Source organism: Marmota monax, unplaced genomic scaffold (genome assembly GCF_021218885.2).
Source record: "Marmota monax isolate L192 unplaced genomic scaffold, Marmota_monax_Labrador192_F-V1.1 WCK01_AAM20220418_F8-fsc00008, whole genome shotgun sequence".
Lineage (NCBI taxonomy): Eukaryota > Metazoa > Chordata > Mammalia > Rodentia > Sciuridae > Marmota > Marmota monax.
In genome coordinates, this window is record NW_026694432.1 from 13,418,809 (window position 1) to 13,434,171 (window position 15,363).

At 47.4% G+C, this 15,363-nt stretch overlaps 1 protein-coding gene and 1 pseudogene across 3 annotated transcripts; both read left to right on the top strand.

Annotated features, from left to right (window-relative positions):
• The first annotated feature begins 234 nt into the window (after window positions 1–234).
• On the top strand, window positions 235–5,316 carry CUNH1orf216 (chromosome unknown C1orf216 homolog). Of its 3 annotated transcripts, none has more exons than XM_046468953.2 (3): window positions 237–445; window positions 1,035–1,180; window positions 2,882–5,316. In XM_046468953.2, the coding sequence occupies exons 2-3, from the start codon at window positions 1,174–1,176 to the stop codon at window positions 3,574–3,576; spliced, it is 702 nt and encodes a 233-aa protein (XP_046324909.1). In that variant the 5' UTR covers window positions 237–445; window positions 1,035–1,173; the 3' UTR covers window positions 3,577–5,316. The 3 variants fall into 3 exon arrangements, with proteins under 3 accessions (XP_046324911.1, XP_046324909.1, XP_046324910.1); XM_046468954.2 differs by having other exon boundaries at window positions 1,055–1,180; XM_046468955.2 differs by lacking the exon at window positions 1,035–1,180 and having other exon boundaries at window positions 235–445.
• Window positions 5,317–11,701: 6,385 nt separating this feature from the next.
• Window positions 11,702–12,256, top strand: LOC124109741 (PRELI domain containing protein 3B-like; annotated as a pseudogene).
• The last annotated feature ends 3,107 nt before the right edge of the window (window positions 12,257–15,363 follow it).

Here is a 15,363-nt window from a genome sequence, read left to right on the forward strand (position 1 = left end):
GCCTTTTAGGATTTCCCCTGCAATGGGGGGAAGGCTTTGAAGGTTTTTAAGAAGGATGATGGTGCATGATCAGGTTTTCAGCTCGGAAATGTCGCTGTGCCTGCAAGTGAAGCGGCAGACGGATCGGAGGGGCCAGGCGAGTGCATCTAGGAGATGACATCCGACCTGGAAGGCCTGGGTCCAGCATCCGGAGGTGGGGGCGGCGGTTCCTGCGCGGAGAACCGAACTGGCCCACGTGGGCCGCCCCGCCCCTCCCCGCTGCGCAGACGCCGCCAGACTCCGCAGTACCCGCCCGAGGCTGGGCGCGTAGCTTGGTGACCCCCACGTTCACCCGGGCGGTGTGGACGCCGCGGCCCAGGGACCCCCGGCCCACAGTGACGAGTTCCCAGCGAGCTGGGTCGGACGGAACCAGCGCCAGCCCCGCGGGAGAAGGCGCCTCTAGGCCGTGAGTCCGGGCCCAGATGAAAGGCTTGGGGCCCAGCCGCGGGAGTGCGGGGCGGGAGTCTCAGCCTCAGCCCAGCTGTCTTCTTTGGGGAGACTACGGAAGCATTGTCACTGTCCTCTGCCTCCTAGGGGAGACTCCATCTCCTGCAGGGAGGCCACCAGTCCCCATTTTACAGCAAACTGCAGATGAACTGGGGGAGATCTTGATCCTGGGATGTCTGGGTTCTCATTTTACCATCTCTGACAACCGGGGGTTCCTAACCCCACCCGACCCCATCACAGCTTCCTTCGTGGCCCCGCCCAAGTTTAGGGAAGAGGGAAGATCTCCAGGCACCCTCCCACAAGCGAGAGGGATGGTGGTAAGCCGGTTTACAAAGGCCTTACACTTTCCCTCAGGAACTTCTACCCACTATTAGATGTGGTGAGCGTCCCTGCCACCTATAGAGGTCCTTCTAGTGACTGTTCCACTTAATAGTACCTCCAACTTTGTGTGTATGTGTGGGTGGGTGCTGAGGATTGAACTCAGGTGCTCTACCACAAAGCTACATCCCTAGTCCTTTTGATTTTTTTTTTTTTTTTTTTTGAGACAGTATCTCCCTAAATTACCCAGGCTGACTTCGGATTTGTGATCCTCCTGCCTCAGTCTTTCTAGTCGCTGAGATTACAGGCGCGCAAAACCATACCTGGCTCCCTCGCCCTTAATGATCATCGATTCTTCTAATCCTAGCAATGTGTGGTCAGTAGAAACCTTTTGTCAATTCAACCCTCTCATTTGGTGGAAAATGGTTTTTAGGGAAGGAAGAATGGTGTGGTATGCCCTCTCTCCAGGGCCTTGGTGGAGCAAGATGGGCGCAGAGACATAATATAGAAAACATGTACCCAGGGGGCTGGGGATATGACTCAGTTGGTAGAGTGTTTGCCTTGCATGCACAAGGCCCTGGGTTCAATCCCCAGCACCACACACACACACAAAAAAAAAAAAAAAAAAAAAAAAAAAAAAAAAAGAAAGAAAAGAAAAAAGAAAGGAGAGGGAGAGAGAAAGAAAGCATGTACCCAGGACACTGGGAGAAAAGGGGCAAGCTCAAAAGAGAGGTTTATCAGTGAGAGAAGTGGGGGATAGATGCTCTAGGGCAGAAGAGGGAACTAAAGCCAGCTGTTGCAGCCCTGGGCCCACTGCAGTAGCCCCTGTTACCCTTGGCTCCTTCCTGAGTACTAAAATCCCCCTGCAGCCCCCTCTCCCATTCACTGGCTCAGAAGTATGTGCTGACACCTGCAAGAGCCAGGCTCTATGCTGACTCCTGGGAATATGAGGTAGGATACATAAAGAAGGTTCAGGTTTAGTCAGAGAGCCAGATTATAAACTGCTGTTACAAAATTATTCAAGTAAATAAACAATTCCAGTTGAATAGACAATTACTGACCATAAACCATATGTGCCAGGGATAGGAAATAAGACAGTGTGTACCCAGAGTAGTAGGAGCCAGAGGAAGACATAATTCACCATATTTGTGTATATTGGGGCAGTGGGGAGAAGATCAGAAAGGCTTCAGAGAGATAGAGATACAAAAGCCTGGTTTTAAAGTACAAAAAGGAATTTACTGGGAGGAAAAGGAGGAGCTTAGTGGGGAGGGGCAAAGCAGGATATTGTAGGCCAGAGGACTAGTGTGAGGAAACTAATGGTGTGCTTTGAGATCTCTGGGCAGTTTGGTGTGATGGGAGGAGCAGAGTGATAAGAGGCAAGTATGGATGGATTCTCATGGGCCAGATCAAACAGGGCCTGGTAGGTCACGTAGAGGGTTAACAGGAGTTTAGGGATGGCACTCATTGCTGTGAGTGCACCCATACACACACACATGGAATTTACACTTTTTAACTGGAGGTAAATCAATGAAAATACTGTGGCAATAATCCAGGTAAGAAATGGTGTGAACCAAGTGGTAGTTAGGAGGAAGAATTGTCACAATTTGGTGACCAATGAGATGGGGCAAGGAAGGAGAATGAGTAGCCCAGGATGCTTCTAATCTTCTAGCTAGAATGACTGAATAGAGAGTGGAGCCATCTAGCTGAGGAAACTCAGCCAGAGGGAGGACTGGTTTGGACATAGAGAATATGAGAAGCCTGTGGTCGGTTCAGAGTGGATAGCAATTGGATCTAGGCTGAACACAGAATTGAGAGTCACCAACATACAGCAGAGAATGGGGTCATCTGGGGAGAAGTGTGCAGAATGAGAAGGAACTTGCTTCAGAGGACTGAGGAAAACCCTATGTGGTAGACAGAGGACAAATGGAGAGAGAGAGAGAGAGAGGGGAAGAAAACCTTGAAGGGAAGTGTTGCTAGCAGGATCAAGGGAAGGGAGTGAACTGTAGCTAGGTTGCCATGACCTCAGGCCACTCCACCCTGACCTGCTATCACTCATTCTTCTGCTTCCCCTTCACAGACCAGATGTTCGCCATCCAGCCAGGGCTAGCCGAAGGGGACCAGTTCTTGGGGGGCCTGTCTCCTGGAGTATGTCAGCCCAAGCTCCAGCCAGACAGCAACTCCAACTTCTTGGAGAGTGCCAGGGATGCCAATGAGAATTGGCATGGGATGCCAAGCAAACTGGACCCCATCCTGACAAGGAATGCCTCTGAGCTGGCCTCTGACAACCAGGCCTTCCAGGCTTCTGGACTCCCTGAGGAGGGGATTCGTAGCCCTCCAGAAGGTGCAGAAATTCCTGGTGCTGAGCCTGAAAAGAGAGGTGGTGCCAGCACTATCTGCTCTCCTCTGGAGGACAATGGCTATGCCAGCAGCTCCCTGAGCATTGACAGTCCTAGCAGCAGTCCTGAGCCTGCCTGTGGGACCCCTCGAGGTCCTGGCCCTCCAGATTCCCTTCTGCCCTCCGTGGCCCAGGCTGTGCAGCAGCTGCAGGCTCAGGAGCGCTACAAAGAGCAGGAGAAAGAGAAGCATCATGTGCACTTGGTGATGTACCGTCGCCTGGCACTGCTCCAATGGATCCGGGGTCTGCAGCACCAGTTGGTTGACCAGCAGGCACGTCTGCAGGAGAGCTTCGACACCATCCTAGACAACCGAAAGGAGCTGATCCGCTGTCTCCAGCAGAGGGCAGCACCATCCAGATCCCAGGACCAGGGCTAAGGGTGTGCCTACATAAGTGTGCAAAAGCATAAGTGTATGTTTGTAGGCATGTATGTGGTTGTGCACAAATAAGTACACGATTTTTTGTTGGCATGAATTCAGGTAAGCATGAGTGTATATGTGCTAACATGCAGGCAGGTGTGTATAGGCACATGTGAATGAACTTAAGTGCACTGTATGCGCACTTGTGTACATACAAGCTAACTTATATGTATGAGTGAATAAGAGTGAATGCGTATGTATAGCACGCATGTAACAGTAAATTTATATATGCATGTATGGACGGGTACCCAGGAATGTATATGTGCATGAGGGAGGATGTACATGCAAAAGATATGTATGCATATACATGAGTTTGTGTGTGTAGGCTTGTGCTGTGTATGTGAGTGAATCCTTGTTTGTTCAGGCCTGTGAAGGGGTGCATGTGTGCAGGTACAGGCATGAGAAGTGTCTGTTGGAGACACATATTTGCAGATGGATTCATGAGCACATGTGTGCAAATATATATTCAGTTGCACCTGTAGGGCATCTACCCATGCCGTCACCCATGGTCTACCCTGGCTTTTTTTCTCCACTGAGTTCCACTGCTTCCTGGAGAGAATGGGCTAGCTTACTGTCCTTTACCTGAGGAGTATGACTGACCCATTCTCTTGGGGCTTCCCAGGCCACCTTTCTTTTTCCTATTCCCTCACTTAACCCAGACCTTGCTCTGATAAGGCTGTTGTCCATGGTTTTGGCTTTAATTCTGGCCCCATGGCACTTTGGCTGCAGTTTTGTTGGGGCAGTTGGTGAAGAATGGATATTGGAGGGAACTGGAGAATTATGGCAGGGGTGAAAGTGAGGACAGAGAATGAGATAGGGACTGTCCCTCTTGAACTCTGACTTTGACCATATGGGAAATGGGGGTGGGGGGATGACAGTGGCAGAACTCTGAAGAATAGGAGAATGGGTATTATAAAATACCAGTTTCCAAACAACCATACCTCTCCCCTGGAAAAGGAGCTGTTGAAAACCACATTATTTTAAGCTTCTGTTGAAAAGGAATGTGTGCTTATAAGCATACAAGTAACAGGCAAGGTGTTCCAGGGCCATTAGGGAAAATCTCACTTCCCTCTCTGAGCCTCTACCTTGCCATGCCTTTCTGGTTTAGAGTATTGGATGTATGATTGATTTGGTCCATTTCTCTGAAATCAGTTTGTCAGGAGGAACCAGAGCTCAGCAAAAGCATAAGTGTATGTTTGTAGGCATGTGTCAGCCTCACCTCCAGAAGCTCTTAGGATGTTGGATCATACCCCTTTCTGTCACTATATAACCCTTTAAACAGAGATTGATAGGCTCCATGGAACTCCAAATGCTTCATGATTTGGAGAGCTGCTGAGTCTTGAGAACCAACAACTGAGGTAGCAGAGCTCTCTGCTTTGCTTCTGGGAGTCAAGAGAATGCAACATCATGGTGAGCAGTGGCACAAAGAGGGAACACAGGCAGGCGAGTAGTAGCATGGAAGTCACTACTACTGCCTCTGTCCTCAGTCTCCCCATCTGCAAAACATGGGAACTTTTTTAGTCTGTCTCTAAAGAGTTCCATCTCTTATGGGTGATGAAAGATATAGGGAGTAGGCTTGAGAAGTGGATCCTGGGGACTTTCCTCTCTGTAGATCTTGCATGTTGAATGTGAACTTGGTCTCTGGACCAACACAGAAAGAATAAATTGAAGCAGAGAATTAAAAATTTCTTTGAGTATGTGTTTCTATTCCACCTGTTGCCTGGTACCCTCTTCCACAGTCTGAGGCCATCTTTTGAACAAAGTCCTTGGTTAGAAACCAAGCAGAGAAGTTGGGGAAATACCAAAGAGGAAGAATTCAGACTCCTGTGTCTAGCAATTTTAGAGGCTTCACAGTCTTGATGGAGGAGACTTGGCCTCTCCCCTGAAAACTCCATTTGGGACTGTCCTTATCCTTTGGACCTGAATGGATTGTGAGAGACCACATACCATGTACACACTCACATACTCTGCCTTGGAGTCACCACTGCTGTGGAGTAAAATACTGAGTGAAGATCCTTAGATGGTTCTGAGGAGTATGCAGTTATATTTTATTTTATTGGTGTTGGGAGTTGAACCCAGGGCCTTGTGCAGGCTAGGCAAGTGCTCTACCACTGAGCTAACCTAGTCCCCAGATGTAATTGTAATCTATGCAATTGAATTCAGATATTAGTTGATAACAATTTAGATTTTATCTTCTACTCTAGAGTAGTTTGCATGACGGTTTATTCTAAAGATTTCAAGGGTTTGGGATTTTTAAAATATTTCATGTTTGGACACAATGCCTTTACTTTTTATTTTTATGTGATGCTGAGGATCGAACCCAGTGCCCCACACATGCCAGGCGAGTGCTCTACCACTGAGCCATAACCCCAGCCCCATGGGGGTTCAGGATTTAACTCAGTGGCAAAGCATTGGCCTAGCCTTCACAAGACCTGGGATTCCATCCCCAGGACTGTGTGTGTGAGTGCTGGGCCCAGTTTCCAAGTCTGATATCCCCCAAGTCTGGGGTTTGAGCCCCTGATCTTCCTGGGTCCAGCAGTCACTATAGCTGGCCTGGCCTTTCCTCTCCAAAATACATTATTTTATAAGTAAGGTATATTAATTTTCTACTGCTGCATAATGAATTGCCCTAAAATTTAGTGGTTTAAATCAATACACATTTTTTTATATCTTTTTGTAGGTCAAGAATCTGGTTATAGCTTAGCTGGATTTTATGTGTCAATCTTTTTTTTTTTTTTTAATGTTTTCTTAGTTGTAGATGGACACAATACCTTTATTTTATTTATTTATTTTTATGTGGTGCTGAGGATCTAACCCAGTGCCTCACACATGCCAGGCAAGTGCTCTGCCACTGAGCCACAACCCCAGCCCTTATGTATCAATCTCTTGATCAAGGCATTAGGTCCTGGGCCTATGATTTAATTTGTTGGTACCATTCAGTTCCTTTCAGGCTGTTGGGCTAGAGGCCACTTTCACTTGCTTCTCATGTGAATGGCATTTCAAACACAGCAGCTTATTATATCAGAGCATGCAAACCAAGAAAGCAATAAGGTGCTAGCAAGTCAGAATTTTCTGAAACCTAGCCTCAGAATTGATATCCCCTCAATGTTGCCATATTCTATGGTAGAAGCAAGTTACTCAAGGGGAGGATAAGGCTATAAATACCAGGGGACAGGGTTCATCCAGGGCCATCTTAGAGTTTGTCTATAGTTATTATTTTTTCTTTTTCTTTTTTTTCTTTCTTGTAGTACTAGGGATTGAACCCAGTTCCTTGCACATGCTAGGCAAGCACTCCACACTGAGCTACATCCCCAGCCCCTTTTAAATTTTATTTGAGACAGGTCTTGCTAAGTTGCCCAGTTTAATCTTGAACTTGCAAATCTCTTGCCCCATCAAGTATGGTCCGAGGGAATGGGTTAAAGCCTTAAAGCCTGGAGTGCAAGGAGGCAGGAAATGAACTGGGAACTGAGGAAGAGTGCAAAGAGTGTGATAGTGGTAGGTGATTTCTCTAGTCCCAGGTCTGGCATTTTAGGGGTCTATGTAGTGGCTCTCCTTAAGCAGATTGAATGCCCCCTATTGATAGTCTGTGACCTTTCTACCTGCCTGTTTCCTTCAAGCCTCATTCAAAACTCAAGTGTGTTAGTATCTGAACATAGTAGCAGGAAAAGGTCACAGGAACTGGAAACAGAGCTGAGAAAACCAGCAGAAGTCCAGGCAGCAGAGAATAGTAATTTCTAGTGTAGACTGGACCCAGACGTCCTGGATCCTCCACTTCCTAGCTCTGCCTCACTTTCCTTAGCCTGTAAAATGGGAGGCAATCATAGTACTAATCTCGCAGTTGTGTAAGAGGTGAGTGACTGTAGAGGGCTCAGACCTGAACCTGGCACATACGAAGTAGTCCATAAATGTGAGCTGTTATTATCTGATTAGGAGAGGACAAGAATACCCTCAGAGGTAGGAGATGCAGCTGAGCGGTTGTGCTGTATATTAAAAAGCTTTGCTGAAGGGCGCCCATGAGTTTAATGGATGATGGTGGTGAAAAGAGCAGAATGAGATGGGCATCTTCTGGGATCTGAGCCAGAACTCAAATCCACACATGCCCACACCCACCAGGCACCCAGTTACTCAGGAACCAGACTCCAAACTGCCCGTGCATCAACTACGCACGCACCATCGCTCACACTCACAAATGCACACTCAGAGACACAGACCATGCACTCCCCACCCTCCAGTCTCAGAAATAAGACTACAGACTGTCAGAAGTGAGTCCGCTCTTCCTCTCGGGTCTGTGGGCATTTCCAGGCGAAACTTACGCTTGCCCAGATCCTCCCACCGCCCGCACCCCTGCTCCTCGCCCCAACGCTGAGGCTCCGAACCGGTCGATGTCCTAAATGGGTTCCATTCTCATTTATCACCAGATAGATTTGAGGAGACATTCGTTTGGTTGAGCGACTGGCAAGCAGGGGGACAGGGGTGGCGGGGAGAAAGGCCAGGGGCGGAAAGAGTTTTGTGGTGCTAAAGTCTCAGATGTCAGAGCCTGGGAAGGGGCTGGTCCCCCGGGTCCTCCCACACACTGGGGATGAAAGAGGGCTCGGGCTTTGAGGTGGGGACTCGGGCGTGGCGGGGGCGCGAGGGGGAGCTCCAGGGCTCCGCGCGAGGGACTAGGGAGAGGGCCCGGGCGGCGCTCAGCTGGTGTTCAGTGGTTCTGGTGGGGGGGCTCGTCCCCCAAAAGCGAAGACAAAGGGGCGGCCTCCCCGGAGCCCAGCGGCACAAAGCGGGGACCGGGCGGGGCGGAGCCCGCCCACTGGCCGCCCGCACTCGACCGCTGATCCGCGAGATCCCGAGCGCCGTTCCCGGCGCCTAATCCCAACAAGCATGAAAACGGCTCGGCCGGCCGGCCAGCAGGCCCTTTGTCCGGACCCCTCGCGGGACAGCTGCAGCCGGGTCCCCTCCCTCTTTTGTGTCTCCTCCTCGCCGCCTGCTCCTCCCTCCTCACCTCAGCTGCCTGCGAGGCCGCGAACCGTCCTGGGCTTTCGCCTCCCACCTTCGGGCGCACAAAGCCGGGCAGCGCCCCTCATCTGGGGGAGGGAGGATTAACCCCGGGGTCTGCGGGAGGGCTGGGGCCGCGGAGGGAAGAGGAGAGGACTGCGAGTGCGCCTTCCTCTGGAGCGTAGGGGTGCGGGGTGATGTGGGTCTGCAAGTGGGAACATAGACGTGGGATTGGATCGTGGGTGCGTGCGGTGCAGAGGGAGCGAGTCAGAGGGCTGGAGGGGACTCAGCATTCAGTAGCAGCTCTCAGGAGCAGGAAGTCTCCCTAGACCGTGATGCACCCCTGGACTGTTGTCTGGACCTCTCGGTGGCCTCTCCCAAACCTCTGGCTCCAGCAGGGCCTCTGCCCCTACCCCACCTGCATGTCCACCTGTGCACTGGGCACCTCCATCCAGCTGACTCACCGGCAGCTCAGAATTCCCAGGCCAGAAAAGGAGCTCATTTCCTCCCCACGCACAAAGCCACTCAGGTCATGCCAGTCACTTGGGTGAGATGGGTCTCAGGTCCTCTTTCCTTACTTCTCATGCCAACCAGACACTAGGTCCTGTCCCTACCACCTCCCAGCACATCTGCAGTCCACGCCCTCCTCTCGAGTTCCACTTCTATTGCCTGGATTCAGGCCACTGTCATCTGGACAACTGGAATGGCTCATGGTCTGGCCATGTACTACAGTGCTCTAGCATGCATCCTATAGGACAAATATGGCCCCAAAACTCCTGAAAGTTAAGACCTTTCCAGGCTCTTCAGTAGCTCTGGTTGCTTAGCTTGGCTTGCAAAACCATCTGGGGCTGGTTCTTGCACCTCTGCAGGTATAATCTTCCCCAGGGTCTGGTGTCCCACAAGTCGACAAAAACCTTCCTCAAGATCCTTCATGGGATTTTTTTCCCTCTCAAAAAAGGGAATGAAATATTGCCATCTAACCTTGTTCCTCACAGAACCATCTTTCAGAGTCCCCAGATCCAGGGTACTACAGAGCAGCGGATGAATCAGAGACACCAGACCTTCCAGAGGTGATGCATACCTTGCCCACCCTGGTCCTGCAACATACAAGCCATGATGCTCCTCCAAGCTAATGAGGTCCTGCCCTGCTTAGTCTCCATTCCTTAGCCATTGTGGCTACAGAGGGCATTCAGGGTCTGTAAAATCCCCACTCAGGCCTCAATGTGCCTGAGTCCCCAGGAATGCAGGGCACTTTACTTTTGTCATAGACTCCTGAGGATGTACAATATCCTCAGAGAACCCCAGAGTCTGCAAGCATGTCTGTGTCATTTTGTTCCCATCACCATTTTCACCAGATACCTCCTTCCTGGCACTGCCAAGAACTGGCCTCTGAGGTGTTCTTCACATCCTCATCTTTGTAACAGGAAATTCATCCATTATACAAATATTTATCACTGTCTACCACCCTTTGCTAGGCACTGGGGACCCAGATAACTCAGACACAGTGACAGCCTGCAGGGACTTCACAGTCTAGCAGGAGTCCCAGACCCAGACAAGGATAATGAGAGTGTAGTGTGATAGTGCTAATAAAAGTCTGTGCATGGTACTACAGAAGGATTTTCTGCAGCATGTTCCAATAGGCATTAAGGAAAAGATTTCTGTGATCAACCGGACTTGGGAAATGCTGGATTGAACAATGCTGACTGGGCTTCTTTCCGGCAGGACTCCTCAGGGCCTGTGTGCTATACCAGTGTGTAAGTTCATGTGTGTGTGTGTGTGTGTGTGTGTGTATGTGTGTGTATGTTTATTGTTTGATCACTGAATTCATATTACATATCCTATATTCTAGGGACCATATCTGGGAAACAAACTGGTGTGGCAACTAGAGAATGGAGAAACCAATTTTATTTGGAGTAGGGAAAAAGGATAATGCAGGTGAGGAACAGGTCAGGAAATACTTCACAGAAGAGCCTGGAGGATGAAAACAAGTAGGTGAGGAAAAGAGAATCCTAGAATCCTGGTATGGTGGCACATACCTGCCGTATCAGTGATTATGGGAGCCTGAGGCAGGAGGGCCACAAGTTTGAGGGCAGCCTGTGCAACTTAGTAAGACCCTGTCTCAAAATAAAATTTAACAAAGGGCTGGGGTTGTGTACCTCAGTGGTACAGTGTCTCTGGGTTTAATCCCCAGCACCACACATACAAACTAAAGCATCCTGGGAAAAATGAGGGAAATTTGACCCAGGCAGTCACAAGAAACCTGTGAGTGCTGAGGGCTTTAGAAGCAGGGCTCTCTCCCAGAGATAAATATATATATATATATTTTTAGTTGTAGTTGGTTGGACACAATACCTTTATTTTATTTATTTTTATGTGGTTCTGAGGATTGAATCCAGGGCCTTGCATATGCTAGGCGAGCACTCTGCCACTAAGCCACAACTCCAGACTGATAAAGGATTTTTTTCCCCCAGTACTGAAGATCAGACCCCAGTCCTCTTATGCATGCCTGGAAAGTGCTTTACCACTGAGCTATACCCTCAATTCACAGTATTCTTTTTGAGCTGGCTATTGTAGCATGGAATAGGACTTTATCTGAACAAGTGTTAAGGATGCTAGACCTGAGACTTCATATCATTTTGTAAGATGCTGGTCAGTGTAGTAAATTCAGTCAAATATTCCCACTTGTTAAGAGCCAGACAGGGGGCTGGGGTTGTGGCTCAGGGGTAGGGCGCTTGCCTAGAATGCGTGAGGCACTGAGTTCGATCCCCGGCACCACATAAAAATAAAGGTATTATGTCCATCTACAAAAAAATAAAAAAGAGTCAAACAGGTCCCCGTTTTCAAGACCCTCACATTTGGGTGTATCTCTGGGCAATAATAGGGACAAACCTGGAACCCCACAGTCAGTTGTCTTTGAAGAGAGAGGATTTATGTCAAGGTTGTTTTATTGTGGGAGCCACCAAGACTCCCTCAAAAGATCCTCCTGAGCACCTGGGTGCTACGCAGCCGCAGGGTGCGGGTGGGGCTGGGTAGTGTGCCTCGGTGCCTCATTGTCCTCCAAAGTTTCCCAGACAGGGCTCAGACTGCTGGCACCATGAAGATCTGGACCTCAGAGCACGTCTTCGACCACCCATGGGAAACTGTTCCAGCAGCTGCAATGCAGAAATACCCAAACCCTATGAACCCGAGTGTGGTTGGAGTTGATGTGCTGGACAGGCATATAGATCCCTCTGGAAAACTGTACAGCCACAGACTTCTCAGTTGCCTTCTATTGTGAAGTCTCTTATTGGTATATGTGCAAGAACATTCTGTAGTTGATCCTGTAGAGAAAACAATGGAACTTAAACTGACTAATATTTCGTTTACAAATATGATTTCAGTGGATGAGAGACTTATCTACAAACCACATCCTCAAGACCCAGAAAAGATTATTTTGACTCAGGAAGCCATCATCTCTGTGCAGGAAGTCAGCCTTAGCAGTTACCTGGAAGGACTGATGGCGACCACGATATCTTCTAATGCTAGGAAAGGCCGAGAAACAATGGAATGGGTAATACACAAATTACATGCTGAGACTGAAGAGTTGACGGTTTCAGCAAGAGGAAGCATAAGGACACCAATGATGGCGGTGGTATTTGTAGAAAAATGATAAAGTCAGTATAGAATATCAAATCCCCAGCTCTCTCTAAGCAGACAGTGTATTTATTTGTTATTTTAAAAGTACAACTGTATTTTAGGTAGAATTTTTTTTCCTAATAATCTGGAGTAAGGCTATGTGACTTGATCAAAACAAAAAGATACAGGGCTTCTAAAATCCAAGGGATCATCTGATGTTAGTGTGGCTTGAAATGACTAATTTCTAGGGTTCTAGTATCTATGTGAAATTTAACAATTTTTTTAAGTACTTGGGAGAAATGGTTATTGATATTGAGTCTCCTTAAAATAGAATTTTAACACTTTTCAGTCATTGGAACTGTATCTGACTTTGGACCAACCCCAGAGCCAAGCAAGCAGAGCCTCTCCCCATACATACACACTCACCTTGCTAATACAGACTAGACCAGCCTGCATGGGGGAACTGACTCTAAAATGAGAATTTGTGTAGTTTTAAAAGACATTAAATTGTATAAAATAACTTGCTCTGCTAAAAACCACAGTGTTTTGATTTGGAATTTTAAATGATATTTTTGGAGTAAAAATCATCACTAAGTCTAATATATGACTCCAACATAAATGATAGTATATTGTATTATAGAGTACTGTGTTGATTTGCCAAAGTTTTGTAACTTAGTAAAGGTATTACCTTCCTTGGACTTGTACTTTATGATTTAGCATGCTGTACCGTGGGCTGGTTATGTTAACTAAAAAAATTAAGTCATTACCTGAAAAAAAAAATCCTCCCTACTTAGTGTCACTTGAATTTGGTTCTTCAAGTGCTTGAATCCTAACAACATGGGTTAGGTCCAGAACATGCAGGTGTATATGTACAGGTCCAGGTCCTGATGGGTTTGCTGGAGTTGGGAAGGAACATTAGGGAAAGACTGAAGGAATTTCCTCCTTTAGGGCTCATGTCCTGGAATGATGGTCTAGTATGAGGCAGAAGACGTCTCATGATTGCCCTTTGTGTAACCTTGCCTCTCTCCCATCAGCATCTCTTCTGGTAGCCATTCCTTCCCTTGGCTCATCCTTAGTCCAGTCTCATCCTCAGGCTTCAGCATTGTTATGATTGTATTCATATCCTTCCCCATGTCATCTCAACTCTAGACAGCCCTATCCATACCTCCTCAGAACTTCTCCCCATCCATACAGAATTCTCAGGTCCATCCCAGGCCACGTTCAATACCACCCCCCCCCCCAATTTCATTCTTACTGTCTTTCATGTGTTATTCTTGTCCCATGGCCAGCTCATGCCTATGCAATTCTAGGCACCATCTTTCCCAACTCCTTCTCTTTTGTAGCCCAAACCATTGCCTTAACCACAACAGGAAAAAGGAGGCAAAGACTAAGAAGGTGAAGGGCCAGGAGAAGAAAAGAGCAATCCACAGAGCATTCACTTCACGCCAGGGTGGACAATACTCTAGGTCCTTTATGTGTGTTAGCTCATTTGATCCTCACAAAGTCCCTAGGAGGTAGACACTATTATGAATCCCATTTTATGGATGAAATAGAGGCCCAGGGTGTTGACCAACTTGCTTAAATTCACATAGTTGCCAGGAAGCAGGGTAAGGATTCAAACCCAGGCAGAGTGGATGCAGAATCTGTGCTCTCAGTAGCTCAAACTCCACATTGCCCCACATCTACTCCTACCTTCCTTTATAGCCATCCTTATTTCCTCCTATCCGGAACCCATCTCACTCCCTTTACCATCCAGGACTGAACATGCTTTTTCCATCCCACTTCCTTCAAGCCCAATTTTATCCTTATTCCTCATCAACACCTCCTTCAATCTTTGAATCTTCCCCATCCCCTGTTCCATTTTTAAAAAATTAAAATTTATTTATTTATTTGCTAAAAAAAAAAATAAAGGTATTGCTTTGCTAGCAAAAGAGAAACAAAGGGGACTCTTCTCTCAAAGGCTGTGCTCATTCCCATTTCCATCCTCCTCCTTGTACCTATTAGAAAAGGGGCTTTAGGGCCTGTTTTTGGGCTCACTAGCTTGTGATCCAGAGATAACCTCACTTACTCTTTGGATTGAACCCAGGGCTTTATGCATGTGAGGCAAGCACTCTGCCAACTGAGCTACATGGCCAGCCCAAATTCACTTATTCTTTAAGAGGCTTAGTTTCCTTACCTGTTAGAAGAGGGTAAGAAAGCAAGCCCATCTACTTTACAGGATATAAATATCAAATAAACAAATCTCATGAAATTGCAAATTGCAAAATATTTTACAGCCAAGTATGTTGGGGTTTTTTGCTAATTTGTCTCAATATTGTTATTCACACCATCTAGAAGCAAACATTTTTATGTCAAGAATTGACCATTTCTGGGGCTGGGGATATACCTCAGATGGTAGAGTGCTTGCCTCACATGCATAAGACCCTGGGTTCAATCCCCAGTACCACCACCAACAACAAAAAAGAATTAACCATTTCTGTCCTAAACAATGTTATAGAACATTCATGCTTTTTCATAACTAATTTTGTTGAAGGCAGCTGAAATGGCAATCTTTTTTCCCTTTCTTTCTTTTTTTCTTTCTGGTTCCAGGGATCAAATCCAGGGCATTGCATACCCTAGACAAGGGCTCCACCACTGAGCTGCACTGCTAGCCCCTGAAATAGTAATCTGTATTGCTTGTGATTATCAATAATTTAAGAAAAAGAAAACTAAAGATTGCTTACACTAAAGAGATTGGCAGCATTTTCTGCAGGAGGTCCTGCCTGTAGTATTCCCAAAGGCCACCTTTGGTATTCCTAAAAACGGTATGGTTGTGAATAAAGGATGGGAAGAGGATGAGATGGGAATGGGAAATGAGGATGGAACAAAGGATGTAAATAAGATAGAGGTAAGGAGCAGCAAAGGGATGCGGGTGAGTAGACACATGACCAACCTGTACCAGGGCTTCTCACTCAATAATGAGTGAGACCTTCTAGCTGGTATGTATGTGCATCTGTGCATACCTGTGAACTTATGCATTTTGGAACAGGGGTGGGAGGTGAGTCAGATGGCTTTATAACCATGTAACATAACCCATTTTGTCCTCACAACAACCCCATGGGGCAGTTTCTCTATTGTCCCATTTTACAGGTGAGTTAACTG